At 40.1% G+C, this 15229-nt stretch overlaps 1 protein-coding gene across 4 annotated transcripts in view; it reads right to left on the bottom strand.

The window, feature by feature from the left end:
- Window positions 1-329: 329 nt before the first annotated feature.
- SLC23A2 (solute carrier family 23 member 2) overlaps window positions 330-15229 on the bottom strand; it is a 66842-nt gene continuing 51942 nt past the window's right edge. For all 4 annotated transcript variants that reach the window (XM_019545950.1, XM_019545949.1, XM_019545951.1 and 1 more), the window contains 8 exons: window positions 10996-11116; window positions 9788-9944; window positions 7938-8085; window positions 7222-7327; window positions 5049-5178; window positions 4750-4887; window positions 3511-3606; window positions 330-3001 (listed from right to left, as the gene is read on the bottom strand). In XM_019545950.1, the coding sequence (XP_019401495.1) occupies window positions 2769-3001; window positions 3511-3606; window positions 4750-4887; window positions 5049-5178; window positions 7222-7327; window positions 7938-8085; window positions 9788-9944; window positions 10996-11116 (1129 nt within the window). In that variant the 3' untranslated portion in view covers window positions 330-2768. The remainder of the gene's footprint in view (window positions 3002-3510; window positions 3607-4749; window positions 4888-5048; window positions 5179-7221; window positions 7328-7937; window positions 8086-9787; window positions 9945-10995; window positions 11117-15229) is intronic.

Here is a 15229-nt window from a genome sequence, read left to right as displayed (position 1 = left end):
CAAATGTTTAATATTAAAGGGTTATGGTTACAAAATGCCCGATTTGGCTATATTAAATGCTTGTTTTAGGGTTGCCATGTTCAATGGCTAGCAAGCCAAGGCATGCTGGCTCAACACAGTAATCTTCCAATATACATTTTACCAAACTTCTGTTAGTCACCAGAATCAGTGTGGTAGAACCAGAAAGCAAGGCAAATAATTAAATCAAATCATAATTTTCTATCACACACAAAATATTTCTGGTGTTTCCTAGTCCGAGATAACTTCTTCCATCATGGAAGGAAGTGAAAGAACATTCTGCATTGAAAAAAGACAAGTTTTCAGAATCATAATGTTTGAGCTGTGGTTTAATTGAAGTAGTACATGATCTTAAAAACATACAATGTGATCATCCTTTAGAGCATATTAAAGAAAAGGCAACTGATTTAGAGTTTACAGAGGTTGCTTCATTCAAAAAAAAGTATCTCCTAAAAAAATGCTAGTTCTTGCCAACGTCTGGCTTTTTCGATGCTGTCTGCTACCACACCATCCATGAATGCTACCATGACACTACTGCAAAATGATCAGCTGCCCTCAACCACAAGTTTTACTGTCGTGGCCCCTGTGTAAATTGTTCTTTCAGATTCTGAGCCTCTAGATGTGTGTTTTTAAACTAGTGGTGTCACTCTCGATATTACCTTCCTCCTCTTGCATTTAAAAGATAACCAACTTTGGCATTTGACATGATCAGAACCAATCTAAAGAGGTGATTATTTTTTAATCCCTCCACCTGCCCCATCTTTGGTTGCATATAAAATAAAGAGGTGGAAAGTTTAGAAGCTTAGTGTTGCTGTTCAGAGCTCTCAGCAAACAGTGTTCCTTGGGGGAAGGGGAAATTTCCTAATGTCTCATTGCTCAAAAAGCAAAATATAAAACATACGAATAGTCTGCCCTGTAACAGATATCACCTCGTCTATTATGCAGTGATTCTTCTCACAGGCTTTCAAGAAAGTCCTACTGACACCCAGGCTGCAAACTACTGAAAGTTCCTCGAAGCAGGCACAAACATGTTCTGATATGGAAACAGCTGTGTAAGAGATGTTACAGAAACAGCTGTGACATGCTGAAAATTATATCAATGGAAACATTCCCATTCTGCACTAAGCAATACTGATCCATAAAGTTCCTTTTTTCCCCTCCCCCACCCGCAAACCCTTCCATGCTTCAATAACCAACAACAAGTTTTACCTAGAAGTAGACTCAGGAAACAACAGAGTTCCTGTGCGCTTGTCCAGTAGTCAGCTTTGATAAATATTAGTGAATTACAGTATCTACCATTATTTTTATCCAGATACAAAACGCAAGCACTGTAGAGCATACTGGCCTTTAGAGTACATTACACTATGCCTCCCTGATGATCTCCACAGCTTAAAAATGCTTTTTGGGGCCACACTGAAACACTGATGTCTAAAACTAACTTGCAATAGTAAGAACATTAAACATGAATAAAACCTTGTAAGCATGGATGCATGATGAGCATTAACCATCCACATAACAGCAGAGCTGAGACTATTTCAGGAAAAAAATCTGAATGGTGCCTTTGTCTGGCCCAGTACCCGTTAAACCATCCAGTGGATGATGATGTCTGATGTAGCGTCTCTGCCATTAGAAAGACTGGCTATAAAAATCAAGGGTCCCCATAGCAAGACAACAGGATACATAAACATAGACCCCTTTATAGTTAGAGTGGGATAAAAATAATTTAGTTTGGGTCAGAATAAGCAAATGCTGACAGTATCCCACCTCCTGATTCTATAGGTAAAGGCTCACATGTGAGAACAAACATGAAATGCTTAGACAAATTCACCATTTCATTTGGTAGGCATCTGTGATCAACACAGCTATGTGCCTTGTTCTGCTAGCAAAGTGTCAGTCCTAGAAGTCATCCCCTTTCACAGACATGTAAGAATGAAGCTGGCATTTCCTTTGAGAGAGAGCTTGTACTCAGGCACTAGTCAGGTCATTAGTTGCCAGTCAGAAAGAAGGAAACATTAAAAAAAAAAAATAAAGCCCCACACGCTCAGGATACAAGTGGTTCTTGTCAAGTAGTCACTTCTATAGATAAGCCAGTGCTTTCATTTAGGGTAATTGAGTAAGGAAATAGTTATTTTACTACTGGAAATCTCTATCTGTACTGCACTATCTGTAACTGGAAAGGTATTCCAGTCGGTTGCCAGAATAATATCAAGTCCAATCCACAGGTATCTGTGGAGCAAAATATGGAATGTATGAGCTAGAGCTGGAAAAAAAATACAACATATCTGATCTTGACATCTGTGATTATGAATGAATTTAAATTTACTCTTTTCACATGAGGATTCAAAAATGTTCTGGCGTAACTAACATTGCCAGCAATGAATGCGCCAAAAATGCCAGCATCAATGGATTTAAATAAAACCATAATAAAGCAATCATTACACTTTTTCAAAAGCACCTCAATGACTCAGGAACCCAAGTTCAATGTTCAGAAAAGACACAGACACTTAGGAACCCGAATCTCTTTTAAAACAGAAAGTAAAAAGCTTTTAGACATTTCACCCAGAGACACTGTATCTAGCTATCACCATCCACAACAGGAAAGCTTTTTTTTTTTTTTTTTAAATCCGTCTCAGCTCTGGTTCCAGAATTTAAATGCAGATATACAAAACATATATTTTAATGCTTCTTAATCAGCAAGAAACTGCAAATACACCTCTTACTACAACTAGATAATATCATTTCAACTAAGGCTATACGGTAGCTGCAGAATCTTCGTCTGAACTCCTGCAGTTACTGCTTTTCCTGAAGCCTTTCCATGTGTAACCCATGAAGGTAGGGCTGACGGGCAAGAAGCTGAAGCATCTGTACTTTTTGATAAAGTTCATGCCAAAGGGCAAATCGTAAGTTTCCATGCCATCCAGGGACTTGCTTCCTTTACCCACTCCTTTCTTCCACTTCCGGATTCCTCTCTCCTCTGGACTTCCTGAGTTGAAAAATATATAGATACAGAAAACATTTATTTCCAAGGCATTTGGTTCCATAAGCAATCAGCCTAGAAAAGCATACAGCATCCACAAAGGGAAGAAGGGAATTGCTGTTACCAAGGAAAAGCCCCTGTAATATGGGACTTGATCAATAGGAGCTTTACAACCGACTTGAACGCAAAGAAGATCAGGCTTATATGATTGCCTACAAAGGAAATGACTTAAATCGATCTGTTCTTTCCTAGTGTTATTTTTAATCATTAATGCATCTTTGCACAAAATGAAATATGTAAACTCAAAGATCTGCTAGTGGGGTTATAACTGAGATACAGATATTTAGGGACTTCCCCCAGTCAATCATTGTTGGTCTTGTCCTGTACACAGTTCCAAGTCCCTATCCCTGAACCATGTTCAGGGATGGACATCCCAGTTAACAGTAAAACAACTCATTCAGATTGAGAGGTCAAAGAGTTATTATTACAGTATTATTACTACTTGACCAGCTGACCTGGAATGGTATTATCCAAAATAAAGGCCACACAACCTCCAACAAACATGGCTGTAGTCAGAAGAACATTTAACACTTGGTCAATGCCTGCTATTCCTGGGGTGGGGAGGGGGGAGCAGGAAAAAAAAAAAAGGGAAGGGAGAGAGAGAGAGAGAAGAGAAGAGAATTAGATCCAAAGGCAAATTTTCATTATCTGCACACCCGCTCTTGTGCCCCTATCTCCACCAACAACTTTAGTGACCTCACCATACGCCCCTTCCAACCCAAATGAAAACAGTTTAGAGAAACCTCTCCACAACCGAGCCCAGTGTGTGCGCTTTACATACTCATTTTACAGTCTGCCCTTTTAGATTTAAATCTGATGGAATGCTCAGCCTTACAGAATTCATTCCGGATAGATTATAAGGAAGAAATAAAGTACCGTTATCTATATTAGAGAGACCTTTATTAACATAAGAGGAAAGGTTCTATGGAAAATGTCAAAATGACAAATAAGAGATTATTTTCATAATTTAACATGATGACTAAAACAGCTTTATTTTTTAACTTTCCATTCCTGAAATGGCAAGTAGTGTATAAGGTTAATTCACTAAGGGTTACTGTACTATGGTTTTTAATTTGTTATTTTATTTATTTAAATAACCTTCCTTAAAACCAACTCTCAAATGACTGGCTAAATTAGTCCCTGAATATGGTTTTGCAGCAGCACAGTTAAAAAGTTAGTTTGCAACAGCATATCTGAGTTGCTGTTTCCATGTCTTTATAACACACTGAAATTAATCCCATTGGTGGCAGAAATTAAAGCAGCTTCTCCATGGGTTTCAACAAACAAATCACTTGTCCAATAAAATGTCTGTAATTCAAGAGATTGTTTCTTTCACCAACTGCAGTGGCAAGAGAAAACAGCACCACAGGGCTCTCAGAGCTTAACACTAACTCCCACATTTTAAGATTTAACTTTTTTATCTAATGCATTATTCGCCCTGCCCAACTAGCAGTGGTCTGTCTGTCCAATCTCAAACACAGAAATCCTCACCTTTACCCCTCGGGAACAATCAGCACGAGTTTCATCCCCTCACTTACTGTTCATCCACCTTCTGCTTTTACGATGGCTCTTAGTTTCTTATTTATTACAGTTTTCCCTTGCTCTTGTTTTAGCCTATAAATCATGGTGGAAGAGAATTTTATGTACAGTGCAAAGAAAAGATGCATTGCACATGAAAGAATAGAAGTTCATACCTGTAACCAGTGGATTTTGTTTGAGGTAACTTGGAAGGACAAGTCCAAAGAAGATGGAAAATCCAAGTACAAAGAGGTTACGGGAAGAATTTAAGTCTATGAACTGGAGGTTGGACAGCCCCACAGCTGTAATCATTCCTAAATTGAAAAAAACAAAAACAGAAAACCAAAGTCTTAGCTTGCAGAAGTCCTACCTGTTTGTTTACGGTCAGTTAATATGAAGACATACACACCCCCAAAGCCGCAGGCTGGAAAAACAGTCAGATGAATGAAGAGCAGCTAAGAACTGTACTACCTACCAAAAAGAGTGCAGAAGAGGGCACCAAGCACTGGGTCAGGCAGGGATGCAAACAGTGCACTGAACTTCCCAACCATTCCAAGTAGGAGCATGAAGGCTGCACCATACTGAATAACTCGGCGGCTTCCAACCTATGGAAAACAAAGGGAAAGGTAGAGTTCTGCAAAGGAAATACACATGCAGTCCAGCTTTTTCCAACCAGGAAAGCCTGAAATGGTATTTTCTATTCTCTCTTGAGCTCATCTTCCAACAGAGCCTACTGAATGCCTGTCCTCTTTTATGGCATCACCATGCACTGCACTTGCTATTTTGGCTGAGACAGTTTGCTGAGGAAGACTCTGTACTCCCCAGAGAAACGCACAAAGTCCCTAAACCTATACCCTGTGGGAACTGGGAGTCATCACGGAAATAAAATCTCTCAGTTTCAGAGCTCTTAAATTTTATGACCTGCTTCTTTCACTTGGAATTTTCCCCTGTTAATATATAGCTTGCACTGCTATTACAAGCATCTTGGCCTTCCCAGTTTTAAAAACACAGTTGGTCACATTAACAGAACCATTAACCTCTTAAAACGTAACGGTCTTACCAACTGTGCTCATTTGCACCCTGACTTTAGGATACAGACTTCTAATGAAAATAAACAAAATTATTTTGACCTGTCATATTCATTTGTATTTTCATATTTAATGCTTTTCATAATTAGCGTTTCTGTAGGAAATGCCCAATCAGAAGGAAGACAGAGAATCACTAGATGGTATTGTTAGCGTTTATACTGTCATCTGTGTATACTTGTAAGAAAAATGGCTGAAGAAAATCCAGAAAATTCAACAGATGTGCCCAAAAATAAAACCTTCCTCTTGCTCTCTTGCCTTAAAACTAGATACTGAATTTAATTTTAAAAGCTTCATGACAGTAAGTGGAGTGCATAGTTTCTGACCTTGGTAATCACAAACCCAGTTTATTCTGTGTTCATCTTTTCTGCAAAATATTTAACAAAAAGCATCTATAGTCATGGCATAACTTACATTGATTTGATTAAATCAACATGTTTAAAAATACGGAATACAAGCAAATCTTAAGGGGTGCTCTAAGGTCCTTTCCAAATCAATAAGGGACTTCAGCTGCTGCCTAACTCAGCATACCAACAGTCTCAATATACAAAAAGGCCTACTCATGTGCTCAAAGTTCTCCTTATTTTAAAGATTTCCAATATCCAAATCAAATAACTGCATCTATAAACATCCATGGACCACATAACATTAACCAGGCCACTACTCTATCACCCATACCCACAGGCCTGTGAGTTCAGCCACTCTGTCCAGGTGGGCATCCCACATGCAAGTCCCAAGTGCAGAGGCCTTGGGGTTTGGAAGCCCCCAGTCATACCTGATCCTAGCCAAAAGGCCAAGTTGCACACATTATTTAACTCAGCTCCTGAACAGGAATCTATAATCCAGAACTCAGAGCCAAAGGATGCCTAGCACAATACAAACCTGTAAGCAGTTAAGAACAAGCAGCTGTTGGAAGGTCACCTTTATTCTCATCTTAATCGAGTTTTTACATATACCGTAGCTTCTTTGACTGAAGTAGACCAGTGCACACCTCTGGTATGCATATGCTACAACAGTACCAGGTACGGACACTGCTGGTGTTTAGTGAGCATTACTACACTCAAGGCTGAAAAATCAACAAAGGCTAGACAAGGCGTTAGCCTCTGAATTGTATTAACGTGGGTATCAAAAGGAAGGGTTAAAAATATTCAGGTCATTGTTATTGCTTCTTTCAGAGAACAGAGACACAAAAGGACATCGATTCTTATCTACTGTAGAGCCCTGACATTTGTCTAGTCTGTCCAGTCTTTGAGAAGGGTAAAAAGAACTTTGCTTGCAGTTTCTTTCCAGTCACTCTCCTGAAATTTGTTTAACATTTTTTTTAAAGAAATATAAAGGAAAGCTTTTAGGATCCTTTTCTGCAAGGCACCTTTCTAAAGGTAGTGGCTGGCAGTGGAGACAAATCAAGGAAGTTCAGACTACCATATGCAGAACAATATAGATCACATTATTTCTCTGTACAGAATTATACCATGAACCATGCAAATTGAATGAGGCTAACGCCACAGGACTAAATGATACCCAGGAACAACTGTCCAGTCATATAAAGAATAGAACATATACCTTAGTGATGCCCAGAACTCCAATGTTGGGGCTAGAAGAGGTGGATCCATTTCCAGTGCCAAATACTCCATCCAGAACACAGGAAAGACCCTCAATGAAAATCCCTCTGTAATCCACGAAAGGGAAAACATTAAAAAGCAGATTAAAAACATTCACCCATCAAGATTCATGAAGTGATTATATGTTGTGTCTCTGCCCAAAAGAGCTGATCCACAGAACTTTCTAAAACTAGAATGAGTGAACCACTGTAACAGGCTCTCTTTATCCCCTCACAGACATTTATGGACCTGAAATCACTCAGAAAAACATACTGCAGTAGAGATGTTGGAGTTCAGGATTATTCTCTACTCCTAACATTTTATTTGTCACCTCAGTTCAACACTTTGCAGACTTGGATTCTAGACTTTGTATTCCAGAAAGTGAATTTAGAAAGTTGGAATAATTCAATACGACTAAAAGAGAGAGAAATCCCAAAACTTTAGGAATTTCAAGTGCCTGCAAATCTAACTTTACTGACTTCAGCAGGAGTAGAACTGAGATTTAAAACATTTAAGTTTTTCCACTGCAACAGATCAACTACAGCAAAATCTTAGCTTTCGGATCAGAAGGTTCTAGACTCACTCTGATACCAACATTTGTACTGGTTTTGTCAAGAATGAAAAGCCCTTATGGCAGCATAGAAAGCACTGCTGTTTCCTCTTTTCCAAGAAACTTACCTATTTATTGCATGAATAGGTGGAGGAGGAGCACAAGACAGCCTCGCACAGGCGTAGTAATCTCCAATTGATTCAATAATGCTAGCAACAACTGCGCTAAGCATCCCTATTACTCCTGCAGCTGAAATTGTTGGCAATCCCCACTGAACTGTGAAAACAAGGAAAGCAAAAATCTTGCGTTCCGTTCAAAACAATTTCAGCATCAAAAAGTGAAGTCGATGGCTGGCTGCATTTTAAACTGTGCAACTGTGAAGACCCTTTATTAAAGGATAGCTAGCTCAACTAGATAGAAGGGGTCAAAAATCTTGCTTATTAACCGCTACAGCTTTTTGGCAAGCCTAACAGCTTTAACAAAATGGTCTGGCATATTTTTAAAGAATGGACTGCTTACAATCATGAGAAATCCAGTATTTCAGCTGCAGCTTGAAAGTCAGATTAGTGAGGCCTCATCCACATCAAAATGATTTGTTTGAACATTTGATCTCTACCTTGAAGGGTTAACATTCTATAAAACACAAAAGCTGGCAGCTGTGATTCCCCAAAGCCAACACTTCCCTTTTCCCAAACCTTTACACAAGTAAATGAAAACCCATTTTAAGCCAAAAGGAAAGTGTTGGTATTGTTTACATGGTACATGCCTTGACGCTTTCATCTCTTGGAAAAGTGAGACCCTCTCTTCCCTTGAAAGCAGTAAGTCAGGCAGACATTAATGAGTGAACAAGGTTAGACCTTAAAAATAACCCGAGTACTATTCAAGAAAGAAAGCCTCTACTCTCTTCCTCACTTGCAAAAAATATTAATTCGCCTCATTTTAACATTTTACAGGCCATGCTTTTCTTTCAAAAATAAAAGGAGAAATAGTTCTCAGATTTGCTCTGTAACCCAGATGGCAGTAGAAATCAATGAGCCACTGGCACTTCTTGTAAGTCAAGAAGCTGCTATTTTTCTTGCCCATCGTTAACTTCTGAAGTTTGGAAATTGCTTGCACAATTCAAAATGTATGAGAAAACAAGGCACTCTGTTTGAACCCTGTGCCTACTCCCGATTTGTGTAAGTAACATAAAAAGCAGCTATTTAGGCCGCTTTTACAGAAGCTGCATATACTTGTCATATCAACAGTATCATGCATTAGCAATAGTGTATATTCAAGTGCGAGGCTGCTGGCCAACACACTGCAGTAACAGCAAGGAGAATGAAACCAATCCTATGCTATCATCCCAGCAGGTTTTTTTGCCATACCTACTAGTATGTGAGTCCCTTTGTTAGCAAAAATGGATGGCAGTTATTAAAACTTGTAGATATGTATGTCTATTTTACAAGGTTCTGGGCATCCTCCACTCCCATTCCCACAAATTAAATTGTGGGCAGAGGACATGTTTACATGTGCTTCCAATGCAGCGCCAGGCACTTCTAATTAGCGAGCTGCACTAATTAAAAGTGCCCGCACATCACGTGCATCAGTGACACAGTGTACCTCTGTGTTGAGAAAATGGTGGTGGTGTGCTCTGAACTAAAGCACGTCGAAAGTGTTTTAGTTCAAAGCGCACTGCTGCCATTTGCTCAGCACAGAGATGCACTGAATCACTGATGTGCTACACACGAGGCTGTTACAGCACATCAATTTACGTGCTCCAGGAGACTCAATTAATTGAGTCTGCTCTGATGCACTGGATTTCTAGTGTCAGAGCAGGCTCCTCGCATGCGTGTAAGTGCTGCGAGAGTCTCATTCCAGAGAGCTGCTGAGACCTACTTTGTTTTTATCCAAGGTGGGGCTCTACAGCAACATTTAAAACTCCTCATTTCGACAAGTCTGTTCCAAGCCCAGGCAAATGTATATGAAACACACTTACAAGGATAAGGGACCTTAAACCACGGTGCCACTAACAGCACTCCTCGTCTTGCATCTGTGCGAGCATAGAAGCCATACTTTGCGCTGTCGGGGGGAAAGACGTCAGTCACAGTAAAGATGAAGCAAAGCAACCATGACACCAGGATAGCTAGAATAATCTGTAGTAGAAGGAAAAAAGAAATCCTTCTCAGGTACACAAGCTAGTTACCAATCATCAACAAAGAAATGTTGAGCACAGGGTATCTATTACCTACGTATTATATGCATTTCAAGGTTGACGAGATAAATGCTAAAACTGGGTAGTTAGGTAGTTTTTCCTTTAATAAAACTAAGCTTTTGTTCATGCAAAGTAGATTTTCTCTCCTCCGTAAAAATAGGAATGTGGCCAAATAAGCACTTATGGGACTACTGAACTAGTTTTTAGGTTAACAGAAAAAAAGGGAATCCTTTCATCAAGGAAAAGTCAAATGGGCTCTTACAAAAAACCACCACCTGCTTAGAGGAATTAAATTAAGCTATGAGGCACACACTCCACAGTCATGGCTCTATAACTGGCTATGCATAGGGGAAGGGGTCTGCCCACATGAAACCAGGTGCAGGATTGGGAACTATGTTGCTAGAGTTCACTGACATTTTTTCTTCTAAATGACAGAGTGAGGGTGGATTCGCACAACCTCTTTACTCCGGAGTACAAGTGGAGTAGACAGACAATGTACAGCCAGAACCAGTATAAGACTTTCTACTCCAGAGAAAGGTTGCTCCTCAGAAAACAAAGAGTAACTAGACAACAAGCTACCAGTCACGTGACTGCCGTGTTAGGTGATTTCATCCTGGGGCAGCTTTTTACTAATTGCAAATAAGCAATTACTGGCTCCCCTGCCACCTCGTGGTGAGGACCTGTAATAGCATCCATGCAAGACAGCCACCTGGCTGTACATGTCTACTCCAGACACCAATCTAGTTATAAAATCCAAGATAGATTACGCAGAGCTAAAAGGGTTGTGTCCACATTCTTTAGATAGATGTGTTAAAAGAGTGCCTATAATTTCATCTTATGTGCAAGTGAGATCTGCTGAATGGCTTATACAAAAGAAAATCAAAACTGTTGTAAGTTTAAAAAACAAAAACAAAAAAGGCCTTCCTCAGATTTCATTTCCCCAGCAACCTGTTATCTTATTGTTAAGTGAACAAACATATGCAATGACTTACAGGAAACATTTTGAAGAGCTGCAGCCTGTAAGCTGTCCATCCTTTTTTGGATTTGTAAATCGGTAAAGGAAATTTGACATTCCTGGCATACTGAGAAAACAGCAGTACTAGGAAAATAGTTCTGTGGGGAAAGGAGAAATGAACAGGAATTGTTAGCATTGGTATGTTGAAGACTTATCTCACACACGCAAATGCAGGGTACTGTAATCACTTGTGAACACTCCAGTCCCAAGGTACACTTCAAAAATTTGGTGCTGAAAACAAGACAAAATATATATATGGAGAAGGATGCTCTAATTATGAAGCCATTGTGCTTTAGGGTATCATAACAGAGGGGAAAAAGATAACAGGGCAGGGAGTCAAATTTAGGCCATAAGATTTTCAGAGATGGATGGGGCAGACGCCATTCTTCACAACTCCTCCAGCTTGTTCTGTCACTATCCAGGGCCAGGTCTACAAGAAGCACCAAGTCTGGCCCTCCTGAACAGGCAGCGGAGGGAACTCAGAGGTCAGACCAGCACATAAACAGAGCTTAACCAAGCTGGTATTTATATAAAGCCCACCACCTCCAAATCACTTTACAGCTTTAGTCAAATTAAAATCACCAGCTGCTAGATGTTGACTCAACTGTTAAGGACTTCATTTTTTCAATGCATTTGCCTCGCAACACGTAAAAGTAACATTTAACAACCTATGCATGAGTGCAGGGTGAAATGTACCTTGGTACAGCCTGGCAGCTTACCGCTTCTGCACCACTTCAGTTCCTGAAACAGGGTTTAAGTGGTACTTGGAGTGCGTGCAGGCTCTCTGCCATGTGAGTGTCACTTAGTCAGAGAAGATATTTCTTAAGGTTAAATGCAGGAAAGCTGCACGCTCCGTTTGTGATGCTCAGATCCTGAATCCCCCTTGCCATTCCATTGTTAAAATCTTTACAGTAAGGTCTTCCCCTCCCCCACCTCAGAACAGAGATTATTCAATTAACCAAACCAAACAGAACAAATACATCTGCCCAAGTGAAACCAATATGCATCAATGCCACACAAGACCATACCTAGCTGGGGAAAATACAGCTTGGACAATTAAGAGACACAAGGCAATGTGAGTTCACAATCTGTTTTGCTCAACAGACTTTCACAGGGAAAAGACTAAGAGAAAAACCCTGTCTCCTTCCCTTACCTGAACTTCCCTTACCTGAATGACAGGCAGCACAGAGCTGTATGCAAAATCCATTCCAACTCTCACTGACAAGTAAGCTGCTTTAGGAAAACACGAAGACTTTTTTTCTTGAGGCTAAACTCTGACTGGTATTTCAGAGATTTTCTTTTGGTCATAAAATGCTAATGCACTTAGCAGGGTTTTAAAATAATAAAATCTTACCGCAGAGCACACACTTCAAGTCACTGTTGCTCATGCTCTGAAAGGAATAAACATTATATTCTACTCAACTTCTGAAGAGCTGAGAACAGTTTTAATGAAATTATTTGGCTATGTTCTTAACCACCCCAACTGCTGATAAGGCCATAGTCTGAATCTCAAGAAGAAGCATGGTCTATGCTACTATGAATTATTACTTTATATTATGCAGGCCCTAAACAACATACTTGCCCTGAGACTGAGCCAGTCCAGCACCTGGAAGTCAAATGAGATACAGAACTACAGTTAAGTTGTTCTAAATATAACAGCTTTTATGAAACACTAGGAGTAGGTTACATCATCATTTTAAAGATCTGTAAACTTTGCCCCTTCCTTTTTCCTGCTCAAGATCCAACTTCTGTCCAGGAGAAACAAGAGAGGCCTTTGTTCTCTCCAAAATGCCAGGTACAAAGAGTTCTTCACAGGAGGGGCGTCACTGACTGCCTTGACCCCTGATTGAAGTCTGAATGATAAAAGGTACCTGTTCTTTGCATAGGTTAGATTTTTTCATCTATCTGAGAAACACCTGAATGACAGATGTGCTCTAGAGTGTCTGTAAGAGTAATCCGCTTATCACTGCTACAATTCTAATGTTTTCAAGAAATTCTTCCTGGTACTTGTATTTACTACTATTCAATGGGATTGCCCCAAAGGAGAAACCTACTATAAGCTTCCTACTCAGCCCTGAGTGTTAAAGCAGAGTCACAGCTTTAATTCTAGCATGACCAGCAATTAACAGACTTCATCTCTCTCCCTCAGTGTTTTCACTTAATAAGCACAACTTTGGCTTTAAAACCGACCTTTTAGTTTTACTGGCAGTCTATGAAATGTGTGACACATGCAACATAAAATTAAGTCACATCATCCTGTTGCTTCTGTAAATTGCTCAGGAAATTTAAAAATATTGTGAAAAACAGGATTAGCAGTTCTTTCACAGGCCCATCTCTGTATCACAAGGCAGCAATGTCCTTCTTTGCAGCACACTGAAGTAATCCTACATGTGACTCATTCTGCAAGTCAGCTAGTGTTCATTGCACTGAATTGGCTAGAGAGGTATTTTCCATCATTTTGGATATATTTATGCATTCCATCAAAACATCAACAAAAATGTATTCAACTGAGTGTGTGGATTAATTTTTCGCATTTGCAAAACCACAACTTAAATTCCAGGTTTCCATGCCATGTTTAACAAAGCTCTAGTAGTTTAGTGTAATAGTAGTTCAAAGTTTTGTAGACAGCAAGTCGTTTACTTGACATCACAGCTTTCTAACGAAAAGAGAAACTACACAGAAGTAATATTTGAAATTTAAACAAAAATCTACATGACCCCTCTGATATATTAACCATACACATAATTCTTTACCTATCCCAAGTACTGGACAGGCAGACTAAACAGATCTTGGTCTGCACTAATTCTAGGACATCCATCCACCCAAGGGCCAGTGCAAATTTCATCCTACAACAACGCTTTGCCCAAACTTTTTTTAAGCATCCTGACCAATGGGGCTTCCATCACTGTTTTGGCAGACTACTCTGTAAAAAAAAAAAAAAAAAAAAAAAAAAAAACCCAAACAAAACAAAACCAAAAAATCTTTCCCCATCTTACTTCCATCCCATCAATCCTACTGCTCGATCCTATCTACTCACTTGTTTTTGGCATTTACATCAACAGACCTTGCCCAAAACGCAGTCAAAGAAGTTCTTTCACAATCAGAGGACAGTTCCAGTCTTGTTATGCATCAGTAGTACAAAAATTCTGAAAATCTATTCTGTCAAAGGACCGGGAAGCATTCAGCTGGCCAGCAGAAAGTATGCCAGGCAGGACTACCAATGCTATCTTTCCTAAACTCCAGTAGTGACCAGGGACTTATTATTTTTACCTGATCCCATAAAAAAACACTCAAGTCTTTGAAACAGTCCAAAGCAGCCTATCTGTCCAGGATAATTAGAGGTACTGTTGCACTTGGAGGGTAAGAGGCCATGGAAATCACAAGTCAGAGGCAGCTTAACTGTGCTATTCAAGTTTATACAGACTACACAGTAAAACTTGATCAACAAGTGACTGTGTAATTCTTTAACAAGTGATTAAGTAAGGCTCTAAAGCAATGAAACTCAGGAGCTGATAAGCAGTTATGAAAAACTGAGGTCAGAGCAGAGCAAACAAGTCTCCTCCTTCAGAGCCTGGACTGTTTGAAATAAGGAATTAATTCCCCCTCTCATATTCAGTGTCAGCTGCTTGAGCAAATACATAAGGGAATTTTTATTTTTCCCAACATGTTCTCAAGGTACCAGACTAGATAATTGTCCAATCCCATCTAGGAATTCATAATGAGTGAAGCAAGTCCAGCAGGCAGGCTCGCAGACCAGAAACATTAAGTGTGGGGTGTTCAAGTGGTCTGACTGACATTTTAGCTTTTTGCAAAAAAAAATAAGTTTACACTTGTTTAACAACAACCAAGCGTGGCGGGTGCAGGGATCTCACCTAGGTAAAACAGCTGGGTATTCGTATCCCACCGCTACCACCACGTGTGGCGGGCCAGTAGGGGGCATTCCTGCGTTGAGCTGCCCACCTCCCTGCGCCCGACCACCTCCCAGACTCCGAATGCCTCCCTAGGGGCGCCTTATGCTTGGCCAACCCCTCTCCCGGAGCACACTCGCTAGTCTGGGGGTAATGTACCGCCACCACCCCGAGAAGGGACTGCCTCGGCCCTGTGTCCTCGGGGAAACACAGGCCTAACAGTCCGACGGGTACTTGACCCGGTACAGGCACTTGGGGCACTTCCCCAAGTCAAGGGGGCAAAAAGTAAAGTCTCCCTTAGTC

The sequence above is a fragment of the Crocodylus porosus genome, unplaced genomic scaffold (assembly GCF_001723895.1).
Source record: "Crocodylus porosus isolate Cpor-Errol unplaced genomic scaffold, CroPor_comp1, whole genome shotgun sequence".
NCBI classification, from domain to species: domain Eukaryota; kingdom Metazoa; phylum Chordata; order Crocodylia; family Crocodylidae; genus Crocodylus; species Crocodylus porosus.
This window is presented reverse-complemented; position numbering and strand designations above follow the sequence as displayed.